Below are 16,119 nucleotides of genomic sequence, written 5' to 3' on the forward strand. Positions count from 1 at the left end.
GGAACCGGTCTCCACATGGGATCCGAACCCTCGGCAGAAGTGCCACCGCGCTCCCAAGCGGTGCACTCTCCAGTGCACCACCAGGCCGGCCCCATTGCACAGGTTTTGATATGCACTATCATATTATGATTCAAGTCAGTGTACTTTACAATTTCTGTTATGATTTCTTCTTTAACCCAGGAGTCATTAAGAAATGTTTCTTAATCTCTGTCTATTTTTTTTCCTGGTATCTCTTTGTTACAGATTTCTGCCTAACTGTAGTTTGATTAATAAAAATCTATATGATATTCTCTTCTTAAAATTTGTTGAGACTTGATTTATAGCCCAGTAGGTGGACAGTTTTTTTTTTAATGCACAATGTCATTATGTGTTTGAAAAGAAAATATATTCTATTGTTGTCATGTGCAGTATATAATATATAGTATATTCATTAGGTCAAACTTTGTATCTTCCACCACACGTTCAAATCTTCTGTATCCTTATTGATTCTTTTTGTTTGATTATTTCCTCAGTTATTGAGAGAACTCTTGCACATAATCATTTATTTAGCTATTTTTACTTGTGGTATTATCAATTTTTGATTCATGTATTTTGAGTCTATATTATCACATACATATAGATTTATAGATATTATATTTTCTTGAGGAATCAAACCCACTATCACTGTGCTTTGAACTTCTTTACCTTAATGCTTTTTCTATTAATGTATTTTCTGGTAGTTATATAATTAAACCAGCTTTTCTTTTTCTATTTTTTAATACTGATGTTTAAGGTGAGTCCGAAAGTGTTAGGTAGATGGGTCAGATTATTCAATCTAATAATCTTTGTCCTTTATGTGGGGCATTTAGTATCTTTTTATTTCTGCCTTCTTTTGTGTTTTTTATTTGACCCACTCTGTTAGACAGAATTCTAAGATGACCCCCCCAACACACACACACACACACTATGACCTGTACCCTTAAACGGTCTCCTCCTCTTGAGTGTAGGGGGGACCTGCAACTTGCTTCTAATAAGTAGAAGATGGCAAAGATGATAAAATATCACTTGCATGATTCTGTTACATGGCAAAGATAAAGGGATTTTCTCCCTGCAGATTAAGGTTTTTGTTCCTTAAAAGAGAATGGGAAAATGAGCCTGGGAGGAATTTTGGCAGTGCTACTATCCTCTCTCCCAGCCACATCAAGGGAAGGGGGAACGGGGGAAAGTTTTCTCAAGATTCTCTCTGCTCTTCCGTGTAAGCTCCTGGTGGGTATCCCAGAGGAAAAGGCTGCAAGAGGTGCAAACTCTTTAAGTCTCAGGGCCTGCACATACTCACACTAATGCATACTCAGTCTTTAGCAAATTAGCAAAAACTTCTAGCATAACATTGCCAGTTTATATGGCATTTTGCGGCATCTGTTCCAAGTAAGCAAATGTTCAGGTCCTGTTTCTACCTGTAGGTGCCTGTTTCCAAATTTCAAGTTAATTACTTGCTCTGTGACTTCAGTTCTCTTTTCAAGAGTTAAAATCAGTTTGATTCCCCATGCTGTAATGGTGAGGAGCATACGTTTGGCCTAGGTTCAAATCTGTGAGACCCTGTACCTCAGGTTCTTTATCTATAAAGTAAGGATAATAATTGTACCACTACCCAGAAATTGATGTGAGGACTGAGTTATACATGTAAATTAATTAGAACAGCACCTTGCACGTAGTAAGCACTCCATATATATTAGTAGCGGTAATAGAAGTTATTATTTCTCTTTTATTCTACTCAATGTCAGGAAGAGTGCCTTGCACACAGGAAGCACTCTACTTTTCCCTGGCTCAGCTTATTCATCTTCCTCTTGTTCCTCCCTCCCCACCAAGAGCTTGTAGGACAGATATAACTGGCTAAATCCTAGCCATTTGCACCTCACTTTCTGTAACTTCCATGTAACTTCTCTATCCAATAAAAGTGCCTCAGAGTTTTGTAAAGGCTATAAAGGCTAAAATTATAGGCAAAATTTCTTGGGCATCTTCAGTATGTAAAAGAATAGAATTTTTTCTGTGTATTTAAACTTTGTGGATATCCTGTAGAAATGGTTCTGAAGTTAAACAAAAAGAAAACACGGAGCATTCCCAAACATCTCCGTTTTTAAGGCTTTATCCCACCCCATGAAGAGAAGTTGAGAAACATGTACGAGATTTTTATGGAATAATTATTTCTTAATTAGATTTAAATTATCAGTTGCTTAAATCAGGACTCCATACATTATGGAGAGAGGTTTCTTTTCATTTCTTCAAAGCCTGAAGTCACAGAGGAACGGCTTACACTGATGCCTCTGATAATGACAAGATGGGAAGGTGAGGACGGTGCCACCACAGTGGTTGGGAAGGACATTGGTGCCCACGATTGGTGTGAAACATTCAGATAAGACTGAGACCTACCAGTAGATCTTAGTGCACAAGTTTAAGACCCCAAATAGTCATTTGTTTTAGTTCAGAAAGGAAAATGATTGTATTACCTATATTTAGAATTACAGTATATATATATATATATATATATTTTTTTTTTTTTTTTTTTTTTTTTTTTTTTTTTTTTTTGTACTGAGAACAACTCCACTACCTCCCTGTCCAGCATGGATTCCACAGCTTCTAGGCCCAGGAAACAGTGCTCCAGAACCACGTATGGCAGAAAGCCCAGGAGCGCATTCCCAAATTCCCACCAGTTTCAGTTAGTCATTTCAAAAGCACCCAGTGGGGATCTTTTAGATAAACATTCTGAACTCTTTTCTAACAAACAATTGCCGTTCACTCCACGCACTTTAAAAACAGAAGCGAAATCTTTCCTGTCTCAATATCGATATTATACACCTGCCAAAAGAAGAAAGGATTTTACAGATCAACGGATGGAAGCTGAAACCCAGACTGAATTGAGCAGGTATGGGAATGAAAGTAGATTTTTTTTAAAAGCTATTAAACTTCCCAAGCTCCTTATAAATATGAATGTTACTTATTGTTCCAAACATGGTTGTAGAAATTTTTTAGGTTTTTTAATATTATACTTGCAGAGAATCCTTATAATATGTCATCAGATAGCATTTGTGTGAATACACTTATTGACTTGTGTTAAAAGTGGCAAAACGTCAAGCGAAAGGCACAGTAAGAGAAAAACCTCAAGTCCTCACTCATAAGTGGAAGCTAAAAAAATAAATAACTATAAAAAGAAAGAAAGATACAACAATCACAATAATTCATTGAATTTTCAAAAGGAGAGAACAGAATTGAGGCCACCAGAAGTGGGAAAGGGGGAAGGAGAATGGGAATTAGTGAAAAATTGGTAAAGGGCCACAAAAAATGATTACATTGTAGAATGTTGAATATACTAATTATCCTGATTTGAGCAGCACATTTGCACACCACAGGTATTAATATTCAATGCTGTACCCTGTAGATATGTACAATCAATTATGTTTCAATAAATAAAAAAATGTTTTTAATTTAAAAAAAAAATTTTTTTTTTTGTGACCGGTAAGGGGATCGTAACCCTTGGTTTGATGTCACTCACACCACGCTCAGACAGTGAGTGAACCGGCCATCCCTGTATAGGATCCGAACCCACGGCCTCGGCACTCCCAGTGCCGCACTCTCCCAAGTGAGCCATGGGGTCGGCCCTAAAAAACATTTTTTTTAAGTGGCAAAACAGTGGGCTATAGAGGGGAAAAAAATTAACCCTTTATCTAACTACCCCTATGCTCTCTTCCCTGCAAATATTCAGGGCAGTCTTGTATGGCAGTAACTGCCCAGGAATAATCAGGCAATTAGGATGATTTCTGGAAATTATAATCTGCTTCAGTAATATTTTCATATAACAGTGCCTGGCACATGATGAATATTCAATAAAAGTTTGCCAACTGATTAAAGAAACAAAGCTTGTAAAGTATTAAGAGTTGGCCGATTTGTGACTGTAATTGTTTTTTCTAAAGTTACATAAACAGTGTATCCGGTACTAGGTTTTTGTTATTTTAGAAAGTAAAAAACCATTTAAGAGTAATATTCTTTGGCTTTGGCTTTTTTTTTTTTTTTGGCAGCTCTTTGTTAAGGGGATCCAAACCCTTGACTATGGTGTTACAAGGCCACGCTCTAACCAACTAAGCCAACCAGCCATCCCCAAGACGAGTATTCTTTAGGTATAGATAAGAGGTACACTAATATCAGATGAGTCTGGATACATTTAATCAAATAATTAAGGAATTGAATCTATGATAGGACTTGTCAAGTGGAAGAGAAATGAGGAAAGCAAGTTTATCATATCTCTTTATGATTACATTTATGAATGTTGTAAAGATAGTAGTTCCCACTTCCCTAGTCTTACCATATCTGAAATCTAGCTGCTAATCAAAAGGAAAAAGAAGCATTTATAATCCAAACCGTATCTATTTCCAGCAGAAATATGCATTTTGTAACAGTAAATAGATCTCATTCTCTTATGTTTATTTTTTCTAGACAGTAAAGTTTGTCATCACAGTGTTTTTATTTTGAAGGATTAACCATTATTTCTTTAAAATACTTACAGCTTTCAATCTGATTTGGGGGCAGCTGAGACCAAGAACCTGACAGATTCAGAAGTGAACATCAACCAGGTAATAAATATGAGGTCTTTTTGTGTTGCCACATTGGAATTACAGATGCTTTTATATAATAGAATAGTGTGACTATTTGGACTGTGAAGAATAATCTCTCGGTGGCACTTGTTGCACATGATATAGCCAGGATACAGAAGGTTTGCCTATTTACAAGTGGAATTCTCTGAATGAACAGGTGGATCCTGCCAGATGTGGGAAATCATTTGTCATTAGCATCTTTTCTAGATTATTGATTGGCTGGACAGATGGATGGGTGAATAAAATACCTTAAGTATTTTTTTCAAAGATATAGACCTGGATTACTAAAGGAGCCAGCAAAGTTGTGCAGAGGTTGTTTGAGTTTTTATGCCTGTATATTATTGGAAATTAGACATTTTATAATAATACATAGATAACATCCTCTTATCTTTGCCTTTACTTTTTCAAGACCGTAAAGCTCTTTGTCACAGTATTTATATATTTTTAATGCTTAGCAATCATTTATTTTAAAATATTACAGGTTTAAGTCTGATTTTGAGACAAACTGATTTATTTTTATTTTTATTTTTATTTTGGGGGAATCAGTCATACACTTGTGTCCTAACACATTTATTGTTTATAAAAATCATTTGTCTATTAAAAAGTCAAACAGATTCAGGGATACAAGAATAAAATATAATCACACTCAACTTATGTCTTTCTTTCTGAAAATGGGTAAAAGGTGGTAGGAAAAAGATGCTAATTGGATAGAAAAATTATTCTGTAGCATTCTTTGTTGTGATATAGTGGTCACTTTTATCTACTGGACATCTCTATTCCCTTTGAAGTTTGCTTTGTTTTATTTTATTTCTGCTTTCTTAATGTATTTTTGAAACAAAAGAAGATTTATTCTTTTTATTGTATCCCCAGGCATCGAATAGTGTGACAAATGATACCAAAGGGAAAATAACCCCTTTACCTTTACAAGGGGATGGCTTAAGGTGGAATGAGATTAAAGGTGGAGCTCTTCAGCATTCCTCAGGAAGGTAAACAGTTTGTAGGAGAAATAATTTCAATTTTGTCTGTATCTAACTGCTTTCCTATATAACAGACATATGATATGTGCAACATAAGTACTATTTTAATTATATGCTCCAGTCAATTTTAATGTTGTACAGTTCAGCGGCAGTGTTAGTTTTACTGGGGAAATTTTACAAAGTCAGGTGCTCAATAAAGATTTAAATGAGTTACTTTGAATGTGGAATATACTGATTTTCCTGATTTGAGCATCACATATTATACACAGGTATTGATATTCAGTGTGGTACCCCACAGATATGTACAATCGTGTTTCAGTAAAAAAAAAAAGTGATAAAATAACATTTATTAAAAATAATAATAAATGAGTTACTTTGGTTAATTCATTAATAAAGGGAAAAGGGACATGAGCTTGTATTATCTGTTATCACTATTCATATAAAAAAGGATTTTCCCCAAGATGAGTCCTCTGGCAGTGATGTTAACCTGTTTACATGGCATAAATAGTACTGAATCTTACCATTTGAGGAATCGTAACTTGTGATTTTGAATAATCACCATATGCTAGTGCTTGATCTGTCCATGCTGTGTGGAGGCACTCTTAATAAACTCTTCATCATGTTTAATAATTATGGAATACTACACCTAAACAAAAATGATAAACTAGCAGGCGGTGAGAACCTAAAAGATGCCTTCGATAGTTCCTGCTGTCAAATGCATTTTTAGTGTCAGATTGAATATGAGATGAAGGGGGTGGAAGAAATGAAGGAACAGAGATTAAAAAGAGGGCAAGAATGAGGTGTTCTTCAGGCCTCTGTGCTAGGGAGATTTTACCTACTAAAGCCACCCAGGAGTTCATTGTTAACCTCGCTGTCCTTGAAATTCATGGTTGCTTCAGCACACATAACAATATTTATAAGCTGTTCTTGAGCCAGTCTGCATTGAATATAAAAAAATGACCTACAGAAAGGAATATTTATCTTTTCTCGTAGTTTCTATCTAAAAGAAGTAAAGTAAAATATTATAATTGAGTATACTTGAATAAAAAGCTTGGAATTAACTAATGGTACATAACTGAATAATGACAAAATTTATCTTAAGGACCAGCTTAAGAAAAATTTCCATAGGGAAATATCTGTTTCCAGCATTGTTTATATGGTAATCTTAGTCAACCCCTTGTATATGGTAGGGAAGTGCCATAGTGTTTTAAAGAGAATTGTGAATTTGTAACTAGAAAACTAGTTTAAAAACCTATCTTTGCTACTTACCAACATTAACCCTGGCAAGTTACTTGGCCTTTCCAACCCTTGGTGAACTCATTAGTAAATGGGAAAAATAATACCTAGCCAACGTACCCCACTGAGTTGTTTAGAAGATTCAATTAGATATGAAAGTGCTTAAAAAATTTCGAAACCTAATACTACTAGTGTATAGTATAATTGAACACTTATTATAGGCCAACCATTGTTCTGCTCAAGGGTTTTAACTTTCTCTTTCTAAGACAATATATCACTATTCCATGCAGCGTTCTTCAGGGAGTAAAATGCACTCTGAGTAAGATCTTTTTAACTTCTTAATTTTGTTCAGTGGTAATCAAGAATTAAGAATCACAGAAACCATTATTAAGTAAGTTTGCAATGAACACTAATATCTCTTACAACCAGCTTTGGGGTATCAATCATTTAATACATGCTAAATTTGAGAAAATGACCAGAATTTTCTGGAATAATTAACAAGCATCTCATTTTTATCTCCAGTAGAAACTTGTCCCTAAGTTAATAATACCTGCTATTTTTTTAATAATTAGTACCCATAATTCTTGTTTATTTTTATAAGTAAAAATAATAAAGAGTAATAAAGAAGAGTTTTAGAGAAATGCAGAATTTTGGTAGCTCAGGATACTCTTCCTAGAAGTTTCTAAACTCACTAGTTCTTTGCAGTTATTCTACTAGTAGGTTTAATGTTGTTTTAGTTGTGTTTTTTTCAGGGAAAATGATTTACTTTACAGGGTTTCATTTATTCCCACACCCGCTGCTTTTAAACAAGCAAGACCCTGTGAATCAGTTTGAAAGTGTACTTTTCATATGACATTTTAACCTATTATATAATTTGCTTATTAACTCTTCCTTTTATATTTGCTTATTCAGTATTTGGGTGGTTACTTGCTATTTACATTTTCTATTCCCTAATTTCAGCTAATTAAAATTTACAATAGCATCGGGCCGGCCCGGTGGCGCACTGGAGAGTGTGCCGCTTGGGAGCACGGAGGCGCTCCCGCCGAGGGTTCGGATCCCATGTGGAGACCGGTTCCCGCTCACTGGTTGAGCGCGGTGCGGGCGCAACACCGAGGGTTGCGATCTCGTTGCCGGTCCCCGGTAGTACGGGCACAACACCGAGGGTTGCAATCCCGTTACCAGTCAGTAAAAAAGACAAAAAAGGAAAAAAAAAAAAATTTACAATAGCATCTAATTTTCTTGTAATAGCTACTAAAATATAGTTATCTCATAATAAATGTGTTGAAGTAATTAAAAATTACCACTATATTTATGTTCACAAATTTTCCTATTAGCATTTGTTTCCAAACGTTTTGGGAAAATAATAAATTTTTCTGCTTAGTAACTTTACCGATCTTAAAACAAGATGCTGTTCTAAGAGCAGGAGAGACCTTCATAGTCGAAGCTCCAGCTTCTCCAGAAGACTTTCCTCTTTCCCTCCTGCAAGTGCCTTGCAAAGGAGCTCCCACTCCTGTTCCTGGACACTGTCAGGAGCCAGAGGAAATTTAAAATGCTCATCGTGGGGAACCTGCTCCCAGTGGATCACATTTGATTGTCCTCCTGCCCTTGGTTGCTCTCTCTTTTGTTGTGTTTAATTCTGCTTATTGTACGATTATGGATGTTTGCAGACAACTATGAAATTTTACTCTATTAGGCAGTATTTTCTCAGTTTTAATAAATATTTATCCTTCCATAATTTGAGAAGCTAGACGTACGTTTGTTTTATAATATTCCCCTTAATAATATGACGGAGAAGTATATTTGTAATAGTAGAGGCAGATATTTCTCATTAGGTATTCACGTTTCCTATAGTTTTCAGAGTAAGCAAGCAATAATTTTTATGCTGTATATTGCCTTGCCTTCACAGTGAAGAAGAGCTGTTGTATCTGAGTTTCATTGAAGATGTAACAGACGACATTTTGAAACTTGGTTTATTTTCAAACAGGTTAGATTTTTTAATTGTGTTTTGGTAGTTGAGGTATACATTAAATATTCTTCATATGATTTTTTCAAGTTATTTCCACATGTTAGGAAATGAAAAAATATGATGCTTTTTGGGATTATATTCTTATAATTGATAGCAAGTTGTAAAGAATGTTTAATTAATACTCTAGGGCAAGTTCACAGTTTGGGGGAATTATAGAAAAGAATAGAGGTTTTATTCATTTAAATATTATATCTCTTGGTTACAACAGACTAGTAAAATAAATTTTTGCTTCTTATTTGCAAAGCTCCACAATCCCATTTTACTTGCCATGAGAATCAAAAGCAAGCATTTTTGTTGCAGCTTTTGCTAGTATTAAATCTAGGAAAATGAGGACAAATTAAAACTTAGGTTTTCACATTGGAAGTAGGATGGAGAGTTTGCAAAACCAAATTAGATATTGCATTTCTGAAGGAAATTGTGTCTGGAATCTAGCTTGAACATTTATTTATCTAAAAGTCATTGGGTGTTCATAAAGGCTCCACTTTATGTTATGTAGCACAGGACCCCATTATGAATACTGCGTGCTTTCTCTGTCGTAATAATATGACAAGTGCAGAAATACCCAGTGATTTATTTCTGTCCCCTACATCAAGTTTCTGGTTTTTTTAATCAAAGGAAATATTTACATTATTGGTATATAATAGATATATATTTGAAAAGATATATCAAAAAGACCTAAGTTTTTTGGCAATAATTCTGTTTACCTCTTTCATTTAAAAAGTTGGTTAAAAATCTTTAAATAATGGGTATAGAGTTTCACATTCTCAAGATGAAAAGTTTTGTAGATCTGTTTCACAACAGTGTGAATATACGTAACACCACTGAATTGTACCCTTAAAAATGGTAAGGGTAATGGTAAATGCTTTACCATTTACCAAAACGTTTGCATACAAAATCATATGTATTTATGCTTAAAAGTTTACATTTTTCTTTTAAGATTATAAGGCTATTTATTGCAGCATTTTTTATAATAGCACCAAAAAATGGAATCAACTTAAATGTTGAATAGTAAAGGTTTGGTTGAATAAATTGTAGAAAATTTATGAAAATGAGGTCTATTCAGTGATTAAAAATCATGTTGTAGAAGTGAATTTACTGATACAAAAAGATGTTCAAAATACATACAGTTGATTAGAAAAAACAAAATAGATACCCAAACAGCATGTATTGTTTAATTCCAGTTTTGGTAAAGAAATATATGTGCATAGAAAAATGCCTAGGAGTGCATATTCAATAAAATTAACAATAGTTATAAAAAGTAGAATACAGATTTCTTGCTAAATTGCTTATGCTAAATAGTGTTTATGGCTCATAACTTCACTGATAACAAATGGTAACAAAGGAAATTAGTTGTTTTTCAAGAAACCAATTGATATATTCATGTGACAGAGAGATGGGCATGGTGTAGTAGAAAGAATAAATTCTCTGGAACCGGAGACATCTGGGTAAAATCTCTTAGAAGCTTGTGACCTTAGGGGAGAGGAAATTATCATCTTAGAGTTGTAATTTTCTCATCTTTAAAATGATTTTTACAGTACTTTACTCTCCCAACACTGGTCAGGATTAGGGGTAAAATGATTATTGTGTGTCTAGCACAAATGTCTAACACTTAGTGATACTTAATAAGTGATAACTTTTAGGTTATTATATGGATATACCATCAGTTGAATTTTTTCAACTATAATTTAGGAAGCACTGTAAAATATCTCTGTAGAAGGATATTCTTTACGGTTTGGTTTTGGGTGTGTGTGTATGTGAGAGAGAGAAGGAAGGGAGAGGTTTTGGTGTTTGTGTATGTGTATGAGGGAAAATGAGAGCGCTTGAGGAGGGGGGTGAGAGAAAGAGAATTTTTGTGCCTCATTTAAAATATTTTGTAAGTAGCATACAATCTTTCAGAAACATTGGCATCCATTGTGTAACGTGAAGCAAGCGTATAGTGGAAGCCATACTAGCTTCCAAGCTGGAGAACTTGACAGAACGGGGAAGGATTAGTCTCCAGCTTCAGAAAGAAAAAGATTAATCTTCAAAATATTTTTCAACCTTTAGTAGCTTCGAGATTACTTGGCTATTTTATATTTAGTTGCTTTTCTGACTTTTAGACATTAACATGTTTATTTATCATTTGTAGGTTTCTAGAACGACTGTTCGAGCGACATATAAAACAAAATAAACATTTGGAGGAGGTTTGTCTTTTCTTATAACTTCATTAGAAAAATTTTAATATAGAAATAATTTAAAGTTTTTCCATACCCTCAAAGAATGCATTAAAAGCAAGAGATTTTTTTTCCCCTTGGACTTTTGGGGGTGGGAGTGTGGAGATAGGAGTGGGAGAATGTATTAATCCTGCTGAGATTAGCAGCACTACAGACAAAAGTAATTCAATTAGACTAGCTTAATTAATGTAATTATTCTCATCTTTTTCTTAATCCCAGGGGAAAATGCGCCACCTGCTGCATGTCCTGAAGGTAGACTTAGGCTGCACATCTGAGGAAAGCTCAGTAAAGCTAAATGATGTTGACACGTTGACATTACTTGATTTTGAAAATGCTGGGAATTCAGAACAAAATGAATGTAAAAATGGACATGAGGTAACAATTCAACAGGAACGTCAAGAATACCAAAAGGCTTTGGATATGTTACTGTCTGCACCAAAGGATGAGCATGAGATATTCTCTTCACCAAGTGGATTTTTCATGCCCATCTATAAATCAAAGTGTTCGGAAGGGGTTATAGTCCAACAGGTGAGTGATGAAACAAATCTCAAACCTTCAACTTGGGATGAAAACAATCCAAGTATTTCGGACAGTTTAATAGACCAGGAAACCTCTGTGAATGTCATTGAAGGCGATAGTGACACTGAAAAAGTTGAGACTTCAAATGAATTATGTTGTCTTAGCACATCAGTCCCCCAATCTGTTCAGTTCTGCAGTATCAACGGTGGCAATAATTATGACCTGGAATTACCAATTCTTAAAATCATGGAAATGAACATTGAGGACTGACTGCCCTTCAGATGCTTGATCTTCATTAAACACCCCAAATGTCCAGTAAACTCAATATTTTCTTCTTTTTTTTCGTATATATATTAAAAGTTCTGTGTTAGTTTTCTGTATTGAAAACTTATAAATTTAGCAGCTTAAAACACCACACATGTATTATTTCTCCCACAGTTTTTTCTGTGGATCAGGACTCTAAGCACAGCGTAGTTGGGTCCTCTGCTTTGGGTCTCACAAGGCTATAGTCAAGGTGGCAGTCGGGGCTGTGGTCTCATGTAGAGGTTTGACTGGGGGAGAATCCACTTCCAAACTCTTTACAGGTTGTTGGCAGAATTCTTTTTCTTGCAGCCATAGATCTGAGGGCTTCATTTTCTTGCTGGCGATGGCCAGAGGCTGTCTGCAATTCCCTGCCCCTTGGCTGAGCTCTCCTTGGGACGGTCGCAATATGGCTGCTTGATTCTTCAAGGTTAACAGGAGAACCAGAGGGACTCTACTGGCAAGATGGAGTCATATAATGTGACATAATCATATGAGTGACTTTCCATCACCTTTGCCTTGTTCCTCTGGGTGGAAGCAAGGCACAGGTCTCACCCACACTTAAAGGGTGGGAATATTATACAAGGGTGTGAATGCCAGAAGGTGAGAATAATTGAGGTCACCGAGGGTCTGTTGGTCACCTTTTCTAAAGTTGCTTTTCAGGGGAACATATTTTACTCAGACATAAGTAGTTTTGTAGGCACTAGGAAATGCTGTATGATCTGGAGTGGGCCTTGAAACATTATGCCTTGTCTACAGTATCTTTAATTTCTTTTTTCTCAGTTTCCTGCAATATGTAAAACCTCAAGGACCTTCTCAGTATCAGTGAGTTAGGACAGTCTGTCAGCTGCCTGAAATATTGTCTTGTGAGTGCAAACATTCCATCTAATCTGTCTGACACCTTCCCCTTACCGTTGTAGTTCGTGAATGGGATCCATACTCTTCAGATTTGTCCCAGGAGATTAATATGTCTTTTCAACTATTTATAACAATTGAATATTTGAGTGTCTGTTTTATATAAAGTGTCATGTCTAGGCACTGTGGAGGATAAGAAGATGAAACAGTAATAATAATCCAAGTATTCTAGGAACTTAGCAATGGCCTCCAGGTATCCTGCTCTTTAACTCAGGCTTTTTTCATACTTTGGCCACACCAGCATTTCCGAAGAGTGGTGTATACGCTGAGGATGATGAGAGTCGGCTTTTAGTGGGATATGGATGACAGGTGCATCTCATTCGTGGGAAGCTGACCACCACCACTGTTCAGGATTCAGACTCAGGATTCAGACTCAGGAAAAACCTGAAAAGTATAGTATGGTGGGGCCGAGCACCCAACCCACTCCTCCACCAATTTCTAGAGCCCCAACTCACCTCACCCTGCTGCAGGTCTTCCTCAGCCCCACCTGCCCCTCAGCTCTTACCTCTGGAATTCTTCCCCTAACCTTAGAAACACCTTCTTTTCCCAACCTGCACACCTCTTAAGCCTCCTAAAATAACCTCAGTGCTACTCTTGGCTACCAGCCTGAGTATCCTCACCCATCAGCCTATAGCCCTCTGTTGATTTCTTGAACTCCATCTTTCCTCAGCCCCAGGGCTCCTTCCTTCAGTCCTAGCCTCGCTCTTCTACAAACTCCTCATCCCATCCCCCGTGTAACTACCTCCAGACCCACTGCCCTGGCGCCAATTTTCCTTCCTTGGCTGGAGCTGCCATCTTTTAAGGCATTCTCAGTAACTATCTTCCTTCTGCTGTTCTCCAGAGTATGCCTTTTGAGACAGATTGCCTGGGTTTGATTCCTTATGAGCCATGATCTTGAGCTGGGTTTTTTAGCCTCTTTGTGCTTTCTTATCTCTTGGGCAGGAGTAATTATGGAGTCTTCATTGCAGGGTTTAGAATTAAATGGGTTGTATGAAAATTAAATACAGGCTGCCATGATTATTGTAAAACAGATCATGCCACTCCCTTTTTTAAACACCTTTGTTTCCACTAGCTAACAAGATAAAGTCCAGGCCCCTGGGCATTTCTTATAAAGTCATGTTTTCCTTCTCAGTTCATCTCTCGCCATCTCTCCAAAGCATCCTAAATGTCTGCCACACCTAATTGCTTGTTCCCAAATACACACAAGTCCTCTCTCTCCAGGGCTTTGCACTTGCTATCTGCTCAGAACGTCATTTTCCCTCTGCTGCACTTTTGAGCCTTCATTTATAGCCCATATTTAAAGTAATACCCGTGAAACCTTAAGTGATTGTCCCAATTGTCCCCTCCCACCCCAGCTCTGGGATCTGGAATCAAATCTTTCCTGTCTACAGTAAGAATTATAATATCGTTTATTTACCCAATTTGTCTCCACTCTAGACTGTAAGCTTCTCAAGAGGAAGCACCTATTTCTCTTTGGAGATCCCCAGGTTATTGTCAGCTTGACAATGAATGCATTTGTTCCTGGAGGAGGACAGTTTTAGATGAAGGAGGTTTAGTTGCACACAAAGTTATAGGGACATTTCCTCTTGACTTTACACTCAGAAAGTGCAAATTCCACAGTGTAGAAAGGAGAATGTAGCAAATTACTGTTACATGAAAATTACCTCATTCGCTCACATTTTAAATGGTTCAAAATATAAATTAGCATCTTCCTTAGAAGGCTTACTTTAAAAGTCATATCTTTTTTTCCTCAGTGAAGCCAGTGAAAAGATCAGAACAGCTTTTATGGGGCAAGACTATAATTTGCCAAGTGAACTAATTAGCTGTATGGTTGCCAATGAATTCGTTTATCCTGGGCTTTGGTTTTAAAGAGCTTGGACTTAGACGATCCCAAGTTTTTTTTTTTTTTTTGCTTTAATATGCCAAAGTTAGTTTTAGCTTGATTCTTAAAGTTTGTAGAAATGAAAATTGAAATAATTTACACCTAGAGGTAGAAACACCTATTTTTCCTTCATACACTGGTGTAGTACTGGAAAGCAATCTGCTCAATTGATTTACAGTTCAATGATAGATGATGCCACCCTAACAAATTTCTTTCCTCAGACCTTTTAAAAGCAGCCAGATGGAACCAATAATGAATGGCATATCCTAAAGGAATAAATCTATATGCTTAATTCAAAGACCAGGAAGAAGATACTTTTGGTTGGAGTAAGGAAAGTTTTGCTCCAAGGCCAAACTTTTTGTCTTGGGAATTCTGTTTTGTGCAAACGTTTGAGTTTTGAGGCAAAACCACCTAGCAGTCCTGGATATGAGACTTCCATATTCACCTGGTTCTTCCAAGATCCTTAAAACAGGTGAGCTGACCTTCAAGTTTCTTCTGAGAGGGAGAATAGTATTCGTTTCCTGTTGCTGCTGTAACAAGTTACTACAAACATGGGAAAATAAAAAACAAAAAAATCCCCCCACGCATTTATTATCTTGCAGTTCTGGAAGTCAGAAGCCCTAAAATAAAGGACTCGGGGCTGCAGTCCTCCTGGAGGCTCTAGGGGAGAATATTTCCTTGCCTTTTCCAGCTTCTAGAGGCTGCCTGCATTCCTTCACTTGTGGCTTCTTCCTCTATCTTCCAGGCCAGTTGTACAGCATCTTCAAATCTCTCTCTCATAAAGACCCTTTGGGGCCCACCTGGGTATCCAGTATAACCTTCCCTCTCAAGATCCTTAACTTAGTCCTATATGTAAAGTCCCTTTTGCCACATAAGATAACATTCACAACTTCAGGGGATTAGGATGTGAGCATCTTTGGGGAGCCATTATTCAGCCTACTATAAATATCACTCACCCAATAAAAATTGCCTAAATAAACTTTAGTGCCTATTAAATGTAGTTTGGTTATGTAATAAATCCCAAATTGGGATCTATAGTGAACATCTATGGCTTTTTAATTGAAGCAGTGGCTCTGGTTCTCAAACTTTAATATACATCAGAAACCCCTCGAGAATTTAAGGCAGATTTCTGGGCCCCATCCCAATATCTTCTGATTCAGCATTTTCAGATGCTACAGGGGAGCCTCCAGAATTTGCATTTCTATCAAGATTCCAGATGCTTCTGCTGCTGGTCCAGAAACAACCCCACTAAAAGATGAATGAAGTGGGCACTCAACAAACAGTAAGTTCCGCCACAGGGATGGCCACATGAGGAACTCTGCCAACCTACGGCGAAGCTGGTATTGTTGGGAAGAACACCAAACATTCATTCTTTTTTTTTGTCTTTTGTCTTTTTCCGTGTCCGGCAACGGATCGCAACCCTCAGTGT

General features: G+C 36.6%; 1 protein-coding gene across 1 annotated transcript in view; it reads left to right on the plus strand.

Annotated features, from left to right (window-relative positions):
* The window catches only part of SPATA7 (spermatogenesis associated 7), a 42,745-nt gene extending 30,827 nt beyond the window's left edge, over positions 1 to 11,918 (plus strand). The window contains exons 5-10 of the mRNA XM_008571992.1: positions 2,571 to 2,899; positions 4,535 to 4,601; positions 5,493 to 5,608; positions 8,742 to 8,819; positions 10,990 to 11,044; positions 11,294 to 11,918. Of these exons, the coding sequence (XP_008570214.1) occupies positions 2,571 to 2,899; positions 4,535 to 4,601; positions 5,493 to 5,608; positions 8,742 to 8,819; positions 10,990 to 11,044; positions 11,294 to 11,863 (1,215 nt within the window). The 3' untranslated portion in view covers positions 11,864 to 11,918. The remainder of the gene's footprint in view (positions 1 to 2,570; positions 2,900 to 4,534; positions 4,602 to 5,492; positions 5,609 to 8,741; positions 8,820 to 10,989; positions 11,045 to 11,293) is intronic.
* Positions 11,919 to 16,119: the final 4,201 nt, after the last annotated feature.

The sequence above is a fragment of the Galeopterus variegatus genome, unplaced genomic scaffold (genome assembly GCF_000696425.1).
Source record: "Galeopterus variegatus unplaced genomic scaffold, G_variegatus-3.0.2 Scaffold742, whole genome shotgun sequence".
NCBI lineage: Eukaryota > Metazoa > Chordata > Mammalia > Dermoptera > Cynocephalidae > Galeopterus > Galeopterus variegatus.